This window comes from Tetrapisispora phaffii, chromosome 8, assembly GCF_000236905.1.
Source record: "Tetrapisispora phaffii CBS 4417 chromosome 8, complete genome".
Classification (NCBI taxonomy): domain Eukaryota; kingdom Fungi; phylum Ascomycota; class Saccharomycetes; order Saccharomycetales; family Saccharomycetaceae; genus Tetrapisispora; species Tetrapisispora phaffii.
Window position 1 is genome coordinate 145,827 of NC_016527.1, and position 19,536 is coordinate 165,362.

The window sequence follows — 19,536 nt, forward strand, 5'->3', positions numbered from 1 at the left end:
CGTTAGTTAAATTTAAATTTCAACTGATACATATATACATATTAGTAATGGTATTTGAATTATATTGAATATACGAATAATGATATTTAAAAGAATAGTAACAATGATATATAAGAGGTAAAGAAATACATCTGGTAAGATTTTATAAATTTGGAGATTTTCAAGGTAACTTTTCAGTTAATTCTGGAACTACTGCGTTTAAATCACCTACGATATAGTAATCGGCAACTTTAAATATTGGTGCATCTGGATCGTTATTAATGGCTACTATTTTTTTAGAATTTTTCATACCTGCTATATGTTGAATAGCACCGGATATACCAACAGCAACATATAAATCAGGTGCAACAATTTTTCCTGTTTGACCTATTTGTAACGAATTGTCCAATAAGTTGTTATCGACAGCAGCTCTGGTGCCACCAATAGCAGCATTCAACTTATCCGCTAGTGGATCTAAAAGTTTATCAAAAGTTTCTTTATCTTTTAAAGCACGACCACCTGCTACTACGATTTTAGCACCATTTAAATCTGGCCTTTTACTTTCAACTATTTTATTACCTTCCCAAGTAATAGTTAAATTTTCTGGATTAATAATCTCTTCTAATTCTTTTATTTCTGTGTTTGAGTTAGATGAATCAGCATTTTCAGTGACATCAAGGGTGTTTGGGAAGGCGGATGATCTTATGCTAATGAATTTCTTTGCTTGTTTTGAACTATCTATAGTTTCAATTAAATTACCAGCAAAAATGGGTCTCTTAAATATATTTTTGTCGGAGGCATCAATTTCAATAACATCATTTATTGGTTGATAATTGAAAATTGAAGAGATACGTGGTAAAATATTTTTACCAAAATTGGAACTTGATATAATAAAATTACTAAAATTGTCTCCATTATTTTCATCTAATATTTTAATTAAATTTGGAGTAAAAATTTCAGGTAATTTTGAATCAAATATTTCATCTTGTGAATAGATAATTTCATTCAATTGTTGTATCTTATAATCCTTAATTAAACTTTCTGCAATCTTGGAAGAGTTTTTACCTAAAATCAAAGCGACGATTGGTTTATTTAATTGTTGAGCTGCAGACAATGTTGATAATGATTGAGGTAACAATTTACCATCATTTGAAGTTTCAATAAACGCAAAAGTGGATTTGTGCACCTTCAAAAACGTTTGAAAGTTCTTTTTTAAAATATTATGTTTATTAGTGAATCTGAACATATTTTTATTCTAACCTTAGCAGATAAATATTATTAGAGCAGTCAGTAATAAAAGAAAGAAATGCGGTTAATTGGACTGCAATTATTGTTCTCACTTTCTTTTTATATAAATAGTAGTCAATATTATTGACCAAATATATATACCTTATATAAACAAATTTATATATCTTGCGAATCTAATAAGCAATTTAATTGACTCATTTAAACTGTCAATTGATTATATGTATTGTATTGAGAGAAGAAGGTGTTAATGGATATTGAATTAATCATATTCCCATATATGACGACTATATTCGGGTAATGTGCATGTCTACATATTTAGTGAACGACTCAACATGGTTATCAGTATCTTTTCTCAATGATTAAGTTGCGAGATGAAAGTTTATTTAAGGTCATATTCTGTATTATCATACATATATATATGCGTGTGTGCGTTTCAAGACAAATCTATTGTCTCAACCAATGTTTCTTTTCTTATTGCTTTCATTAAAATGATGTATTAAGTTTTCATGCACATTTTTTTAAATTTTAGATTTTACTGCTTAATATAATGACATTCAGTCACTAAAAGTTAAAAAGTATAGATCTGTAAAAATAATTATCAATTCACACAAAGAAGATTTTAAAACTCATTCTCTTCCAAGACTTTTCAATCTAAGAAGGGTATAAACATAATATACTGCAAGTTTAATAATAAACTTATCTTACCTTTAGGCAATGCAACATCACTCAAAAAGTGGTTGACATTTCTAAAACTTCAACTACCATCAACATAATTTCGAAAACTTAAACCTATTTTTATTCAATTGGTGTCATATATATAAAACACATAAACCATTTCAAGTGTGTCTGTCATTTATGTTCATTCAGTCCCTTTAAATTTATAATATAAACTTAGAAATTAATGCAGCAGCAGGTACATTTCTCAAATGAAATCAAATCCGTAAATTTGAAAAATATGAAAAATATGAAATCCTATATATTACGAAATGAAAATATATCAAGTATTTCAGCGAAAGGTTATTATCAAATTTATTTAAATGAGTAGTATCAGGACATCTCCTATAACGATTATCTCGTTGATCCGTTTTTTTCTTTTCTAAAACAATACTTCACATTATTTAAGATATTGTCTTAGATATAGTTTTATTACAACGATCTACAATTACCAATTAGAAAACAACAACTAATTTACAGGAATACATAATAAATAGGAAAACAAGACAAAATAAAACATGTCAGCTAACGAATATTACAATAACGACAATAAAGCTAGTTACTCTCGTCCAAGTGTTCCTCCTCCACAACAAAGCTCTCAAAATAGAGGTTACCAACAACCACAGTATCAACAACAACCACAATATCAACAACCACAGTATCAACAACCACAGTATCAACAACAACCACAGTACCAACAACAACCACAATATTATCAACAAGGTCAACCTCAACAGCAACAACAACCTATTTATGTTCAACAACAAGCTCCACAAAGGGGTAATGATGATTGTATGACAGCTTGTTTGGCAGCATTGTGTGTTTGTTGTACTTTAGATTTATTATTTTAGATGGAATGTAATTTAAGGAAAACTAATAATGATTTTATGTATATATGTACATACATACATATGTTATTATTCATATTTGCAATTAACAATTAATAAGAAGACAGTACTATTATAATAATTAATTGTTTTTTTGTATGTTGTTCTTTATCATCAATCTATAATATTAAAGGAAGGTGATCTTTTTATTCAAGCAAACTATTACAAGAAAAATGTGAGTTCAAGATTAAACAAAATCTATTTTTTTTATTACACTAATGACTAATTATATTCTTTGATCATTTACAATGTTTTTTGTACTGTCACTACTTAATTTCAGATGTTCCTTATATATCTTTTTATCTACAATAGCTTTTTATAACTCTAATACATTATCAATTTTTCAATGCAATGAGAAGATGGTATTAAGTGAAAAGAAAAATAACGCTTCCTCTATTATTAAATAACTTAGATAGATCAGTGACAAACTATTAATGATAGTTCGATACCTTCCTGTTTTCAAAGTATAACTCATATTTTAAGATTCAATTGATAACTCAAATATCACAAAAATATCATGAATCACGTATTCTTATGATTCGCTAAGTTAACCTATATTCAACAAAAGTGAAGAACAATACATCTCATCATCTCTACACCTCTAATAGGAAGCAGTTCAGTTAGCAAGCGAATCCAATCATGTTAGCTTGTAGGTCAATGCCTTTTTTTTCATGTCTTTTAAAGGTACCTGTGACTCTGTTCAAATCTATACCTTTTTCAAATATGCGAACATTCAATAATTAAAGACCCCATGAATTAAACGGTCTAATAAAATAAGTCATGATCAAAAGTATCAAATGATATTAATTTAAGGTTGCATGCATTATTATAATTTGATTAAAAATAAAACCAGTATATAAGCAAGGTTATTTCATTAACTTATGTTCATATTTCAAATTTATTAATGCTATATTTATTCTATTTCATTTTAGTGTTGTCTATTTAATAATTTTGTCATGATAATATTCTATACATAGCAGCAGAAGTTAGACATCGATCTTCTCAGTTAAAACTGACATACATATCCAAATATTAATTTTGCTCATAACTATCAAGAGTCATATCATTTACAAACAAATTTGATTCATATACAACATGTCACTCACCGCTACAGATTTGGGGAATATTTTACCATTGATTAATAGAGGTAAAGTTAGAGATATATATCAAGTTGATTCAAATACTTTATTGTTTATAGCAACCGATCGTATATCTGCGTATGATGTTATAATGGAGAATGCAATTCCTAATAAGGGGATTCTTTTAACCAAATTATCCGAATTTTGGTTTGAGTTTTTAAAAGATGATGTAAGAAACCATTTAGTCGAAATTCCAAAAGGGAAATCGATCTTTGATTTCCTACCGAAAGAACTAGGTGAGCCAAAATATAGATCTCAGATCGAAAATAGGTCAATGCTAATTAATAAGTTTAAACTAATTCCTTTAGAAGTTATCGTTCGCGGCTATATAACAGGATCTGCTTGGTCCGAATATCAAAAGAGCCGCACTGTACATGGCTTACAGCAACCGGATGGGTTGTTAGAATCACAAAAGTTTCCTAAACCTATATTTACACCTTCAACAAAAGCTGAACAAGGTGAACATGATGAAAATATATCCATTGAACAAGCTTCGAAGCTGATTGGAAAAGACTTAGTAAACAGAGTGGATGAGCTTGCAGTGAAATTATATTCCAAATGTAGAGATTATGCAGCTAAGAAGGGTATATTAATTGCTGATACTAAATTTGAATTTGGTATTGATGAAAAGACAAATGAAATTATCTTGGTTGATGAAGTCTTAACACCAGATTCTTCAAGATTTTGGAATAGTGCGACTTATGAACTAGGAAAATCACAAAATTCTTATGATAAACAGTTTTTAAGAGATTGGTTAACTACCAACAAGCTAAAAGGTGTCAATGGTGTAAAAATGCCAGAAGATATTGTTATGAAAACAAGAGCCAAATATATTGAAGCCTATGAAAGAATTACTGGTAAAACTTATACTTTATGAATGTGAAACCCCTTTTTAAACTAGTTTTATAATTCACCAATATTTAAATATTTCACATAGATTTTATACGATTAACTCTGAAAATAATTTTTTCGTTACATTAAAAAAATTCTCCTTATGTAATTTAAATATATTAAAATTTATTGATATCTAGTTTCCCAGTTAAATGCAGGTTTCGACAATGTCTTTCCGTAATATCCTTGAATAGAGTCTGGAACTTTAGACATCTTTTTCCCATCCATTGCATCACGTATGCCTTGTTCTAATGCAATTTCAAAATGCTCTTTTAATCTATGAACCTCTCTTTCATAGTCCACAGCTTGTTTCTCTAGTAATTTCTCTATATTAACCAATTCCTTTTCATAGTCTAATAAATTTTTTTCGAATCTTTCCAGTTGCAATGATTTTCTGGCTGTTCTAATCTGTATATCCTGTAATAATTCAAATGTTGATGGTCTAGTTTTTAAATTAATATCAATCATAGAATGAATGATTGCATTCAACCCATTAGAATAATAATCAGGTATTCTATCAAATTTTCCTGCTTTTATTTTATTTTGAAGTTCAGTATAGTTTTTTGCCTGAAAAGGCGGATGCAGAGAACATATCTCGTAAATCACACACCCTAATGACCATATATCACTTAATGGAGAATATGGTTGATCCATTAAGACCTCCGGTGACATATAATATGGAGTACCTACATAAGTGGTGGCAAACTGAATAGAAGTTTCAAGAGACTTAGCTAAGCCAAAGTCACCTAATTTAACAATAACTTCACTATAATCAACAGTAGCTTTCCCTCCTGATTCATTGTTTCCATCATGGGAACTTAAAAATATATTACCAGGTTTCAAATCACGATGAATAACAATATTTTTACCTTTACCTGGTGGTCTCATTCTATCATATATTGATACTAAAGATGGCAAGTCTTCACCATAGTGACATTTGTACAAAGCCATTAATATTTGAGCTAATATCCCCCAAACAATTTTTTCTGGAGTATATTTATGATCTTGTTTATAATGTTTGATCATCTTAGAAAGATCACCTCTTGAGCAATATTCCATATATAAATATAAAACTTCTTTTTGTTCATCAAAGTCCCAGTTATAAAACTCTACAATATTCTCCTGTTTCAATTGTGATAAAATGGCACATTCTGCAATAAGTTGTTGTCTTTCCTTACTATTCATGTGACCATACTTGATATCTTTACGAACCATCAGTTTTTTAGTCGGTATATGAATAACTTTTCTAACTGAGCCAAATGACCCTCTACCTATTTCTTCCAGTACTTGGTATTCATTATGTTTTGGAGTCTGGTGGACGAAATTTTGATAATCTATATTGTTTGTTCGTCTCTGCATTCCTGAAACTACGCTATTCTTCTTGGAAACAATTTATAATGAGTCTAAAACATACATGTAAACAGTTACATTTTTTTAGTGATAATATAATATAATATAATGATAATTAAAGGTTAGGTTAATAAGAAAGAATTTGGATATCGAATAATTTATAACTATATGACCTTATTCTATAGTGCAAATTTCACACATCGCAATGATGTTGACAAATTTCCGATTTAGGAAAAATATTGAATTTTTCAATTCATAATGAAAAATATTACTTACATAGTTTTTTTTACATAATGACATACTGTACATGATAATTAAATAACATTTTTGTAATAAAGATTATTATGTATGTTCGCAAAAAAACAAACAAACAGACTAGCTATTTAAGTTAAATGCATATAATTATGCTAAGATGTCCATTTTGGGATAGCAAATCCATCTTTATCATAATTGATTGTTGATTCGCTATTGAATGGAAATTCCGCTTGCGAAAGTAATTCAATATCCTTGCATAATTGATGAATTAATATGGAATCAAATCCTACTTGATTAGTAGATGAAATTAAATTAGATGGAGACTTACTGCCAGCAGTATGTTGCCAATTATTATTTAAAAATGCAACAATTTTATCAATTTTGATTAATGTCATTTCATCATCAGTAAATTGAAGAGCTCTAGTCAGGACATTTTTTGTAAATTTAAGTAGATCAATTTGTAATAAAACACTATTTCTACATGTAGAGAAAAAAGAGCAGAGTTTATCATAAAATTTAGGATTATTTACCAAACCGTATGATACAAAAGCTAGAGATTGAAATGACGTAATTTTTGTAAAAGTATTAATATAATTACCAAAGGATTGATAATCATCATCCAAATTATAAAAAGGATCAATTAAATCAGAACTCTTTACTAAAATGTTACTTTTGTTTTCATTATACTTAAAATCTATTGATAGCAAATCTGGAGAAATTTGTGTTATTTTTATATTCTGATGTAACAATTGTTGAAAGCATATTAAAATAATTTTCATACCAGTAGCAACATACTTATCAATTTTTGTAAATTCCACAGCTGTATTAAAAAGCTGTGGCGGAATTCTATTACTCTTTAATTCTGTTAATAATTGGACCAAAATAAATGATTCCTGATCTAGAATAGGCCCAACTAATTTGTCACCATACTGAGGTATCATGCTTAATATTAAAGGCAGAAAATATGTTGTATTAATCAATTCACTTAGAAAAGGAACTCCGTGATGCATCAGTTTATGTGTCGATTTAATATAATATTTCCAGCTCGCTAATTTGATATTTTTTGATGGAATATTCATTATGCTAACATGCCAATTGATAAATTCAGGTATCAATCTTCTAGAAATTCTGATTTCAGGATTGATTGGTTGAGGAGAAATATTCCTGAAATCTGAATTAGTAATAGTAGATGCTTGTCTGCTCAATGTCTTGTAAGGAGAAATGTTTATGTTTGAAATAGGTCTTGTAATGGAATCAGGTGAATCAAAGGTGTCACTCAACATAATATTAATACATTTGAAAATAGTATAAAATGTTTGCGAATCAGATAGAAGTTGTTCAGGTGGAATATTTTTTATAAGATATGTAATAAATTTGTCAGCAAACCATGTTGCGTGAGAAGATAATTTTAGTATTATTATATGAGAGATTCTTGTATGTACATTTCCGCCCTGGAAAAGTGTTACCACGTCCAAATACTTTAAACACCATTCAACCCAATATTTCGTCGCGGTACATTCCAAATACTTTAAAATCAGCTCTAGCTTAAATTGATCATCCATGATTAAATCCAAGTATTCTTTTTTCATTATTCCCATTTGAATCAAATAATGATATACTGTAGAAGATGGAAAAACAGAATCATTGCAATCTAGAAAACTGTTCTTTAAAATATTTGGTTTATCGAGTAAATAGGATAAACCACCCATTGCAATGAATTTTTTTTTCACTATAGAATTGTTATATCTACAATCATAGTCAAATATTGAATATATGATGTCATATGATTTCTCATTATTCTTGGATTCTAATAGAGTAAACAAAGCGTCAGATATACTAATAGGATCACCGTCATTAAAGAGAACCGACAAATTACCTACCATTTGCCCTTTAGCTACCTTTTTAAGAAGATAATCTTCATTTTTCGTAGCTGATTCAGGTAGTTTCATATTTGAATTCATTCTTTCCAAAGTCATAATATTGAGTTTCGATGCTGTTCTTTTAATTGGAGACATATTTGTTCTTCTTTTTGGTGAGACATCGCTCCCATTTTCTCTGAAATCATCATCCCAATCATTTGCAAATTTTTCTTTAAATTTATTTAATTTACTATCTGAATCATCAGTTGCATAATTAGCTTTTAAGGGCGGTAAATCATCTTCGACATTTAACCATTCATGTTGTAAGAGCTGCCTTGCTGTAGGCCTTAAATACATATTTTTTTGAAAACATTTTGACAAAAAATCTAATCCGAGTTTTGAAACTAAGTCTTCTGGAGGAAAGTATATATCATTTTCAATTGCATAATAAATATTCACGTCAATAAGGTTATGGAATGGTGGATTTCCTGTTAGCAATTCCACGACAGTAGCACCTAATGACCATATATCACTTAAAGTCGATGCACCTCTATTGCCTATAATTTCTGGTGCCATCCAATTCAAAGAACCTGCTAAAGTCATTGCCATTGTTGCATTACTAACTTTTGTAGATACACCAAAATCAGCTAATTTAACCACATTATCCGAATCCAATAATAAATTTGCTGCTTTAATATCTCTGTGAATTACACCTTGTTCATGTAAATAGACCAATCCATGTAATGTTTGTCTAATGAACATTTTTGCATCTGCTTCCGAGATACCTTTATTTGATGAAATTAATTTTTTTAATGAACCCTTTGAACAGTATTCTAGTATGATATATAATGTATCCATTTTTTGTATAAAACCATGGTATTTTACAATATTTCTATTATTTAAATTCTTCAACAAATGAATTTCTGACATTATGTCATTAAGTTCCTCATCATTATCGTAATTGACTTCTTTGATTGCTACAATTTGAGCAGTTTTTTTATTAATAGCTTTATATACCACTCCAAAAGAACCTTTACCAATAACACCTTTCAATTGATATTGTACTCTGGTTCTTTCATTAGCAGGTTGATTATCTTGTTTTGATGTCTCCAAATACCTATTTTTTGGTAAATTAGGCAATACATTTTCATGGTTAGTAGAATCTACAAGAACCGATTCCAGTTCTTGTGCAGGAGTTAGACAAACTCTACCGGCACTCACATCTGCCTTCTCCATAATATATCCTTACTTTATGTGTATCAAAGGTAAACTAAAGCATCAAAGTAGATATCTATTCCAATACTTCAATGATAAGGTCAGTGATCGTTAGTATATATATATATATGTATGTATGACTTGTGTCTTGTCTTTAATATTATTTGAACTCAATAACCATCTTTTGATATTAATATAGAGAGATACATACAATAAATGGATCAAGAATACCAATATTTAGGGCAATTCGTCAAAAGAGACAAACTAAGTGACATAAAAGTAATCAGAGGCACAATATATATTCAATAAGCTTACATACTCTCAGTGGAATACATTATAAAAATACCATATGAATAACTACATTTTTTTATTTTGAATCCATCTATACATCTATTCAAGATCATTCTTTAATGGGGCATAGGTTTTGCCAAATAAGATGTCCTGCCACCTTGTTAAAATATTATGATAATATGTTGATATATTCAATACTTGTATTCCGATACTACGAAACAGGAGTATAATAGTATAAGTTATATGATTCTAGAGGCACTATGCATATTCTTATAACTTTTCAAAATGGATTATCAGTTATAAATGTGAGTATACATGAATTTCTCCCCATCTTATAACCTCTTTCTCAGCGTGCATATTTTTTGGTGTTCAAGTAGTAAAAAAGTTGATGCTAATTGTATGATTTTGATATCTCAAAATCAAATACCAAATAGAACATAAAAAATAGCCTATGGCAATAAACAATACATAAAGTGTTTTGTAATAGCGTGCTTTGTTCTAAATTAGAGATGCATCAAATTACAGCTTCAAGATTGAGACTGACATTCCAATTTATCAATGACTTGCTTATAGCTTAAGCTATTCAGTAAATTATAATTAACCTCATGTGATAATTTTAATATGCAATTGTCTCAACAATCAGTGAAAAAAGAACAAAAGCTTTCGACTTCAACAAAATCATTTATTTAATGGCTTTTCCATAGATCTTTTATGATTAAGCTGGATCAGATTTTTGAACTTAGAAATTATTAGTTTCAAAAGTTGGGAACGTCATATTGTTCATTAAACAATTGAATAATAAAAAATTAGTTTTATATCTGAAATGGGGAGCTACATTTAGAATCAAAATAAAATAAATTATTCATCGATCGCTAATTTTCCAAGTTTCGGGCTTTTTTTAATTTTGTAATTTTTATTTTATGCTTTAAAAAACATTAAGTACATTAATTAAGTACATATCGAGCTTGCAATCAACTATTGTTTTCAAAATATACGATATACTTTAAAAACATTTTTAATAAATTCAGTAAACATTCGTTGACGTGAGTTTCAATTGCAATTTTGGAATCAGTTTTTTGTAGTTAAGGAAGTTTAGTTAATCAGAAGCAAACAAAATCATTGAAGAAGGTAACGTGTACGATAACTAAGAATTCAGGTTAAATAATTTCATTGCACTAAAAAAGACAAGAACATAGCATATGTATATTTAAACTTCTTATTTTAAAAGATCATGAGCGTAGTTGCAAACAATTCAATAGAATCAACTTCTACCCAAGTTGTGAGTAGACCTTTATTGAAGTTGAAATTATTGGATTCATTGAGACAAGGTAATTTTGAACAATTGAAACTTCTTATAGAGAGCAAACAATTCCAACCGTTAGATGATCCAACTATCTCCGGAGTTCTAAGTTTAATGCTAAATTATGCTATACAAGTGTCACCGATGTCGTTGATTAAAGATATTGTCAACCACTCAGTTAATAATAGTAATAATGAAACTGATACTAGCAGTTCAGACACTTTTAAAAAATTACATTTAAATATTAATCAACAAGATTCAAATGGTAATACACCACTACATTTAGCATGCTTACAATCCAGAGGTGATGTAGTGTCATTTTTTATGGATCAAAGCCAAATAAATGACTGTGTATTAAATAATCAAAGATTACAACCAATTGAAGTTTGTAAAAATTTAAATATTGCACAAATGATGCAATATAAAAGGTCAACATATGTCGGCGAAATTGCACAAGAATTTAGAACGGCTTTTAACAACAGAGATTTTGGTCATTTAGAAACCATATTAGGTAATCCAAGAAATGCTGAATTGTTGGACATAAATGGCACGGATCCACAAACAGGTGATACTGTATTACATGAATTTGTTAAAAAGCGGGATATTATAATGTGCCGTTGGTTACTCGAGCATGGTGCTGATCCCTTTAAAAGAGATATCACTGGAGTTTTACCAATCGAAATACTAGGTACAGTTGCTGATAATACTGCTACAACAACAACAAAAGCTGCTATTGATTTAGAATTGAAAAAATTATTAACAGATGCTGCAAAAGAACAAAGTGTTGTTGATGTTAATGCAAATTTCTATGAACCTCCAAGTATGAGAGGCTATTTAAGTAAATGGACTAACTTCGCACAGGGTTATAGACTGCGTTGGTTTGTATTGAGCGGCGATGGTATACTTTCATATTATAAAGATCAAGCTGATACAAAAAATGCATGCCGTGGTTCATTAAATCTGTCTAAATGTTCTTTACATTTAGATTCATCTGAGAAACTAAAATTTGAAATATACAGTGGGAAAGTGGATGAAGTGAGATGGCATCTGAAAGGTAATCATTCTGTGGAGACAAACAAATGGGTTTGGGCTATTCAAGGTGCTATCAGATATGCCAAAGATAGGGAAAGAATGCTGCAATCGAACCATGTTATTCCAAGTGTAATTAGTTCACCCTCTAACGGAGCTAATTTGAAACCTCATGAAATGACATCGGAAACAAGTCAACAGTATTTCAGTATGAAACATAAAAGAAATATCAGTAAAGTAACTACTCCGATTGCTGGTGAAGATATTGTTACATTGAGTGGTTCGATGCCTGAAACTAATGATATTGCCTTATCTATATCGGATTCCATTGCATTACCAATGTCCAGAATGTCTAGTAGCACTAAGGTTACAGAAATTATTACTCATAGTGTAAGTACAGATGCTATGAATGAGTTTCCAAACGATAAAAACGTTGATAAAATAGAGGAGACTACTACGCCTGTATTAGCTACTACCAATGATGACATTGAGTCATATAATTCCTCTGATGACGAGGAGAAAGTTTATGAACAAAATGTCGATATCACATACGATGGTGAAGATATAAAAAATAATTATGGACCTTTCGCTGAAAAACTAGAAATTTTACAAAATACTATTTCTATGGAATTATTAACATTATCTGAGTTTTTAAAAGATATGTGTGCCAACTCCGATGATTGGCATACATTAGAGAAATCTTTAAATACTTTAATTTCAACATCTGCTGATTTAAATACCTTAACTAAAAAGAGAGATGACAAATTACTTAAAATATTAAGTAAGCAAAAAAATGTTAATAATATTTGGATTCAGTCTGTCAAAGAGTTAGAATTAGAATTATTTGAGAAAACAGAGAGGTTAGATTCATTAGAAAATGAAAGAAAGCAATTCAAAAAGATGATTACTACAAAAATGAACGACTCTGGAAGTCTAATATTACCTAACCTAGCAAAAGAAAAAACTGATGAAACTGGGGTAGATATTAGCACAGAATCCGATCAAGAAACTTCAGTTATACATAACGACCTCGCTATCAATACTGCTCTTGAAGAAGTTTCTAAGTATATCAAAGCAACGACAACAGAAGATCAAAGTTCTGATGGTGATGAGTTCTATGATGCGGAAGATTTAGTCGAAGCCTCTGAAAACATTCCAGATGATGTAGTTTTAGAAGAAGAAAAAGAGGAATTCAAAAAACATGATGAACTAAAGAATGTCGTTTCATCAACAGAGGAGGTTACAGAAGAAAGTAGTATTTCTACTGTAGTTGCTGTCAAAGAAATCTCAAGTGAAATTCAACAATTAGAAAAGCAAAATAGTTACAAGACAATTGGACCAAAGACCAAAATACAGAGAGACACTGAACTAAAATTATTAAAAGAATCTTCATTTGTCGGTTACGAGGATGGAGTCAGAACTAAATTAGAGTTAGATAGTGATAACAGACCTTCCGTTAGTCTATGGTCCGTTATGAAATCGATGGTTGGTAAAGATTTGAGTAGAATCGCGTTGCCTGTCACCTTTAATGAACCTTCTTCGATGTTACAAAGAGTAGCTGAAGATCTTGAATATTCCGAACTTTTAGATCAAGCGGCTAAATTTGAGGATTCGACATTGAGATTATTATATGTTGCTGTATTTTCAACAACACCGTATTCCTCTACAATCAAGAGAGTTGCCAAACCATTCAATCCATTATTAGGTGAAACGTTTGAATATTCTAGGCCTGATAAGAATTATAGATTTTTATCTGAGCAAGTATCTCATCATCCTGTCATTTCAGCATTTTGGGCTGAATCACCAAAATGGGACATGTGGGGGTCATTAGACGTTGAATCTAACTTTAATGGTAGAACATTTGCATTTAAACAAAAAGATTTCTGGCATTTAAAGATTAGGCCAGATTGTAGTGAAGTTGAAGATATTTATACGTGGAAAAAACCTGAAAATATATTAGTTGGTATTCTTATTGGCAGTCCTGAGATTGATAGTGTTGGTGATGTTAAAATCACTAACCATGTTACTGGTGATTATTGTATCTTACATTATAAAGCTAGAGGATGGAGATCCAGTGGTGCTTATGAAGTTCGTGGTGAAGTGTATAATGCATCTGGGGAAAAGAAATGGGTACTGGGAGGCCATTGGAATGAAGCATGTTTTGCTAAGAAAGTTACTTTACAAAATCTTGATGATATTACATTAGATAGAAATGCTTCGAAGAACAACTCGAATACGAACAATATTTTTGAACCTAAAGATGACGGTAGCAAATTTTTAGTTTGGAAAGTTAACAAGAGACCTGAGGGACCTTTCAACTTGACGTCGTTTGCAATTTCATTAAATGCATTGCAACCAAATTTGAAACATTGGCTGTCACCAACAGATACACGTCTAAGACCTGATCAAAGGGCTATGGAAGATGGGAAATATGATTATGCTGCCGAAGAGAAGCATAGATTAGAAGAGAAGCAAAGAGCCGTTAGGAAGCTAAGAGAAGAGAACTCGGAAGTGTATGAACCAAGATGGTTCAAACGAGAATTCGATCCATATACAAATGCAATGAACTGGAAGTTTGTAGGTGATTACTGGTCGAAGAGAAAAGAGCATCAATTGACCGATGAATACGATATTTTCTAATGTCTTTCCAAACGATAATGTACTTCATGTTTATTTATTTATTTATATGTTTTAATGATTAGATCTTGGACTAATGTAATATGCATCCAGGTGCAAGTGCACGTGTAAATAAGTGATATATATATAGTTCAGCTCAGTTCAGTTGTAGTGTAATATTTACCCTGCCCTGAACAGCTTAGAATACGTAACTGAGAAATAATTTCGATTCAAGATAGAAAGGCGGGTAAGCAGTATGGGCGTAGCAATAACATTTCCAGTTCTGATGGGACGTTTCAAGTTTTTAAGCTGGCAAATAGCAGTAAGCGGTAGTGCAGAGTGAGATTACGCGCTAGAAGCAACATCTTGTGTTGCTTCTAGAACATTCCGTGGATGTTTTGCCTTGACATAGAATACAATGCAGCCATAAAATTCAATACATACGGACAATTGAGCGAGCATGTGAACAGATAAAACCATCAACAGTCGCTTGTACGAGGCAGTCTGCCTTGTTTTCCCGTTGTGCGGGCCAAAGTTCTTGTGTTTCTTTTACAGAACGACCTCCGCGCCAGAGCTGACCACTGCAGCACTGCCTTGCAACTATATGCACTGCCGGTCCTTCTCTCGTGCTGGCCTCCCTCCCCCTTCCAAATTGCTCGCTCTGTTACCTGTGCACGCCTCTACTGACCGCCCGTCAGCATTCTATTTTCCTTTTTTTGTTGGCTCTTCAGTGAACTGCCCGCAAGAATGAAGTATCGGTCAAACGCTTGCCCCCCGCGCGCCTGTCTGTGGCTCAGATCGGCCGAATCGCAGTACGCCGAAGAACCAACCGCACAAGAACACACGAACAGAGAAAGAGCCCGTTCACTGATTGCTTTCCAGACGCAATGCAAACAAAAACACGCACATGCACACCCAACTATCGTGTCCGCCATTCGTGCGTCCCAGCGTTCTGGCCCTTCTGATCGTCCCCTTCCACGGCCCCACCCACCAATATAAATGCAACGCAAAAAATTCAAGAAACCACTTTCAAAGGATTATTAATACAACAACAACAATAATGTGAGGTTAGAAACAGTTTCATCACTATCTGCACAATATAAAATCTGCTGATTTCTTTTTCGGACGTTTGTACTATAGTTTCTCTTGTGCTTGTGCTTTTGATTCTTACATACTGTACAGTATGTAAGAATCAAAAGCTTAATATATTATGTTACATATACAATTTTACCTAATTGGTTTTAAGTTAAATAAAATATATATATATATATAAATGCATATCCCGCCCATCCTCGTTATTTTGCAATTCGAATCGCTAAGTCTTGGATTTCAAGAGCTCACAAAATTATCCTCATCGATTGTGCGTAATATTTGCCTTTTTGTGGGATCTGTTTTGCAATACAAAAATCTGAAAGAAAAAGATCAAAAAAAAAATTAATACAAATGTATTCCACTAGCGCTAAATTGTCCCTCCACAGAACCTTTTCTGATATTTTAGAAGATCAATTATTAGTGAATTATAATGATACTATGAACTCAAACTCTATAGACCATGCTACTTCATATGATAGTGTCCCGAACTCTTCATTGGATTATTCTATGCCAAATACTATGTTATTAGATAATTCAACTCCAAATTCCAATTCTTCGAAATCAAATACCGATAACACAATTTTAAACAATGTATTTAATCAATATGCTGATCCCAGTTTAACTACGCAGACAAATATTAGTAATAAAATAAACGAAAATTCAAATACAGGGAGTCCGATTGTACAAACAATAAGTTTAAGTAAATTATTAAAATCATCAAGTAATAATAAGAGTACAAGCAAACAATCGCAGTTGTATTCAAAAATAAACTTCAATAGCAACAGCAGCAATAACAATAGTAGCCCTAAAAATAATGAATTCGATACTTTCGAAGAAAATAATAATATTTTATTCACACAAAATAATTCATTGTATGATGATGAATTCAATTTGTTTTTGGCTGAGCAACATCAAATCCTTCTAAATAACTCAAAAGAAAATTTACTGACAAATTCAGATTCGATTTTACAAGATAATAATGTTTTATTGGATAATGAAAATGCAAAGACAAGTTTTAATAATGAGTTTTACAAAGAAAACAATAATAATATCGATGATGATATTTTAAGTGATGACGAATTTGAAGAAGAAGAAGTCGACGGCGACGATGATGATGAAAATTTTAAAAATAACCGTTATTTTGAAAATGCTGATCTTAATGATATCAATACCAACAGTCAAAATACGTTCTCTAATTTAATTTCAAACGATAACGCATTTGCATTACAATCTTTTGTAGACTCAAATGTTAAAGATTTGAATTCACCATCTTTCATAACTGACAGTGACTCAAATAGTTTTGCTACTAAAAAATCATCAATTGGTGATGATGATTTAAACGATACTGATATATATGATTTTTCGAGATTACAAAATATCACTCCAAATTTGAATACTATTGTCACTCAGAATAAAAATAATAAAAGAAGGAAAAGTTTTGTTAAAAAAAATACAGCATCACTCACAAATGTTAATTCATCAACTGTCCTAACGAATGTTAAACAAAATAAAATTAATTTGAATGGTAGAATTAATTTAGATAATCTGCCCAATAATAAAATTGAAAATAACAACAAGAATAGCAACAACAACAACAACAATATATTGAGTCCAGAATCATCGAACATTTCATCATCTCCATTATCATCTCCATCTCGACCTTTAGCATCTTATTCATCATCCAATTCAAAAACAATAACAGCAATAGCAGCACTAGCACAAACACCAATTAAGAAAGACACAAAGGCACAGACAACTTCAGTAAGATCGACTCATACTCATGTTGCAGGTGAAGATCATGAAGTGTTTAAGTGTATGATCATGAATTTAATAACCAATGAGCCATGCAGTGCCGAATTTTCAAGGCCATACGATCTAACAAGACATCAGAATACAATTCATGCAAAGAGGAAGATTGTATTTAGATGTTCTGAATGTATCAGATCGTTGGGTGACGACGGTTTCAAGAAAACATTTTCAAGATTAGACGCATTAACAAGACATATTAAATCCAAACATGAGGATTTAAGCATGGAAGAGAAAAAACAGGTAACTAAATATGCAAAACAGAATATTGCCTATGCTGTAGCTTAAACGGGTTCTAAGATATAACCAAGTTACTAGATAGATTCCTATATAAATAATTATTAATTTTTTAATAAAATATTCATTCTTCATCATTACCAACAGTCAATTTAAAAAAAGGTAGTAGTAAAAAAATAATTTTTAAGATTTCTTATTTTAAATATACTTAGATGCTATATGATGCTATATAAAAAGTTTATAAAGTTAACTCTTGGTTGTTGTTTTTCTTGGCTTGACCATATTTCTTAATTCTAATAGCTTGAATTTCAATGAAACCAGTAGTATCAGTTGGTAAGAAACCAGTTAATTCATCCATAGAGGATTCAGTGGCATCATATAAGTTTTCAGTTTCGGAATATCTACCTAGAGTAATGACATTACCTTTGTATAAGCTTAATCTAACTGTGCCGTTAACTGTTTCTTGAGATGGTTTGATCATTGATCTAATATATTCGCATTCTGGAGAGAAATAAGAACCGTTGTATAATAACTTTGAGTAAGTTGGAGTAACAAATTGGTCTCTGATTTGTCTGACTTCTTTGTCTAGAGTTAAACCTTCTAAATCGACATGAGCTTTTCTTAAGATAGTCAATGGAGCTTGTTCGTAACAACCTCTTGATTTCAAGTTAATGTATCTGTTTTCAACAATATCAATTCTGCCCACACCATTAGCTCTACCCAAACTAGATGCAGTTAAGAAAATATCTAAAGGAGAAGTAACTGATTTTTCTTGACCAGTTTTGTTGTCCTTGTATGATAGTTTGACTGGTAAACCTTTAACGAAATCGATAGATAAATCCTGTGGGACATCTGGAGCGTCCATTGGGTCAGTAATTAATTTCCACATGTCTTTTGGCGGAGTATTGTTTGGGTCTTCCAAGATGCCGGCTTCGTAAGAGATATGAGCCTCGTTTTCATCGGTAGACCATGGTTTTGCCTTGGTTTGACTAACGGGAATACCTTTTGAGGCAGCGTAGTCTAATAAATCTTTTCTACCAGCGAATTTGTTGAAGAATTCTGGCAATCTCCACGGAGTGATACACTTGATATCTGGTTTCAAAGCGTAGAAGGACAACTCAAATCTAATTTGATCATTACCTTTACCTGTGCAACCATGGGAGACAGCAAAACAACCTTCCTGTTCTGCGACATCAATTTGAGCTTTAGCAATAACAGGTCTTGCTAAAGAGGTACCTAATAGGTAAACATCTTCATAAACAGCGTTGACTTGAACAGCTGGGAATAGAATATCGGTGACAAATTCTTCTTTACAATCGACGACGACGAATTTAGTGGCGCCAATTTTCAAAGCTTTCTCTTCAGCGGCTTTGAAGTCTTCTTCTTGACCGACATTAGCCATGAAAGCGACGACTTCATAGCCTTGTTCTAATAGCCAAGCTAGAATGACAGAGGTATCCAAACCACCAGAGTAAGCTAAACAGACTTTTCCTTTAGACATTTTGATAGTAATACGAGTGTGCGTGTGCGTGTGCTTTTTGCTTTGTTTTCCGATATACTAACTGTAAGTATATGTATATAAATCGATTAGACGATGTTTATTATTGGTTTGCTTTTACCTAATACAA

The 19,536-nt window shown here is 31.2% G+C and overlaps 7 protein-coding genes across 7 annotated transcripts; 3 read left to right on the plus strand and 4 right to left on the minus strand.

Moving 5' to 3' along the window:
- Positions 1–160: 160 nt before the first annotated feature.
- Positions 161–1,225, minus strand: AIM45 (Aim45p; the record flags this gene model as incomplete). The annotated part of the gene is made up of 1 exon (XM_003686669.1): positions 161–1,225. One exon carries the CDS (start codon positions 1,223–1,225, stop codon positions 161–163), a length of 1,065 nt encoding a protein of 354 aa, XP_003686717.1.
- A 2,698-nt stretch (positions 1,226–3,923) lies between these two features.
- On the plus strand, positions 3,924–4,844 carry ADE1 (phosphoribosylaminoimidazolesuccinocarboxamide synthase; the record flags this gene model as incomplete). The annotated part of the gene is made up of 1 exon (XM_003686670.1): positions 3,924–4,844. The coding sequence occupies one exon, from the start codon at positions 3,924–3,926 to the stop codon at positions 4,842–4,844; it is 921 nt and encodes a 306-aa protein (XP_003686718.1).
- A 140-nt stretch (positions 4,845–4,984) lies between these two features.
- Positions 4,985–6,217, minus strand: KIN3 (serine/threonine protein kinase KIN3; the record flags this gene model as incomplete). The annotated part of the gene is made up of 1 exon (XM_003686671.1): positions 4,985–6,217. The coding sequence occupies one exon, from the start codon at positions 6,215–6,217 to the stop codon at positions 4,985–4,987; it is 1,233 nt and encodes a 410-aa protein (XP_003686719.1).
- A 398-nt stretch (positions 6,218–6,615) lies between these two features.
- CDC15 (serine/threonine protein kinase CDC15) lies at positions 6,616–9,558 on the minus strand (the record flags this gene model as incomplete). The annotated part of the gene is made up of 1 exon (XM_003686672.1): positions 6,616–9,558. One exon carries the CDS (start codon positions 9,556–9,558, stop codon positions 6,616–6,618), a length of 2,943 nt encoding a protein of 980 aa, XP_003686720.1.
- Positions 9,559–11,059: 1,501 nt separating this feature from the next.
- Positions 11,060–14,797, plus strand: SWH1 (oxysterol-binding protein related protein SWH1; the record flags this gene model as incomplete). Its single annotated transcript, XM_003686673.1, has 1 exon — positions 11,060–14,797. One exon carries the CDS (start codon positions 11,060–11,062, stop codon positions 14,795–14,797), a length of 3,738 nt encoding a protein of 1,245 aa, XP_003686721.1.
- Positions 14,798–16,216: 1,419 nt separating this feature from the next.
- RPN4 (stress-regulated transcription factor RPN4) lies at positions 16,217–17,959 on the plus strand (the record flags this gene model as incomplete). Its single annotated transcript, XM_003686674.1, has 1 exon — positions 16,217–17,959. The coding sequence occupies one exon, from the start codon at positions 16,217–16,219 to the stop codon at positions 17,957–17,959; it is 1,743 nt and encodes a 580-aa protein (XP_003686722.1).
- A 187-nt stretch (positions 17,960–18,146) lies between these two features.
- ARG1 (argininosuccinate synthase) lies at positions 18,147–19,409 on the minus strand (the record flags this gene model as incomplete). The annotated part of the gene is made up of 1 exon (XM_003686675.1): positions 18,147–19,409. The coding sequence occupies one exon, from the start codon at positions 19,407–19,409 to the stop codon at positions 18,147–18,149; it is 1,263 nt and encodes a 420-aa protein (XP_003686723.1).
- Between the last annotated feature and the right edge of the window lie 127 nt (positions 19,410–19,536).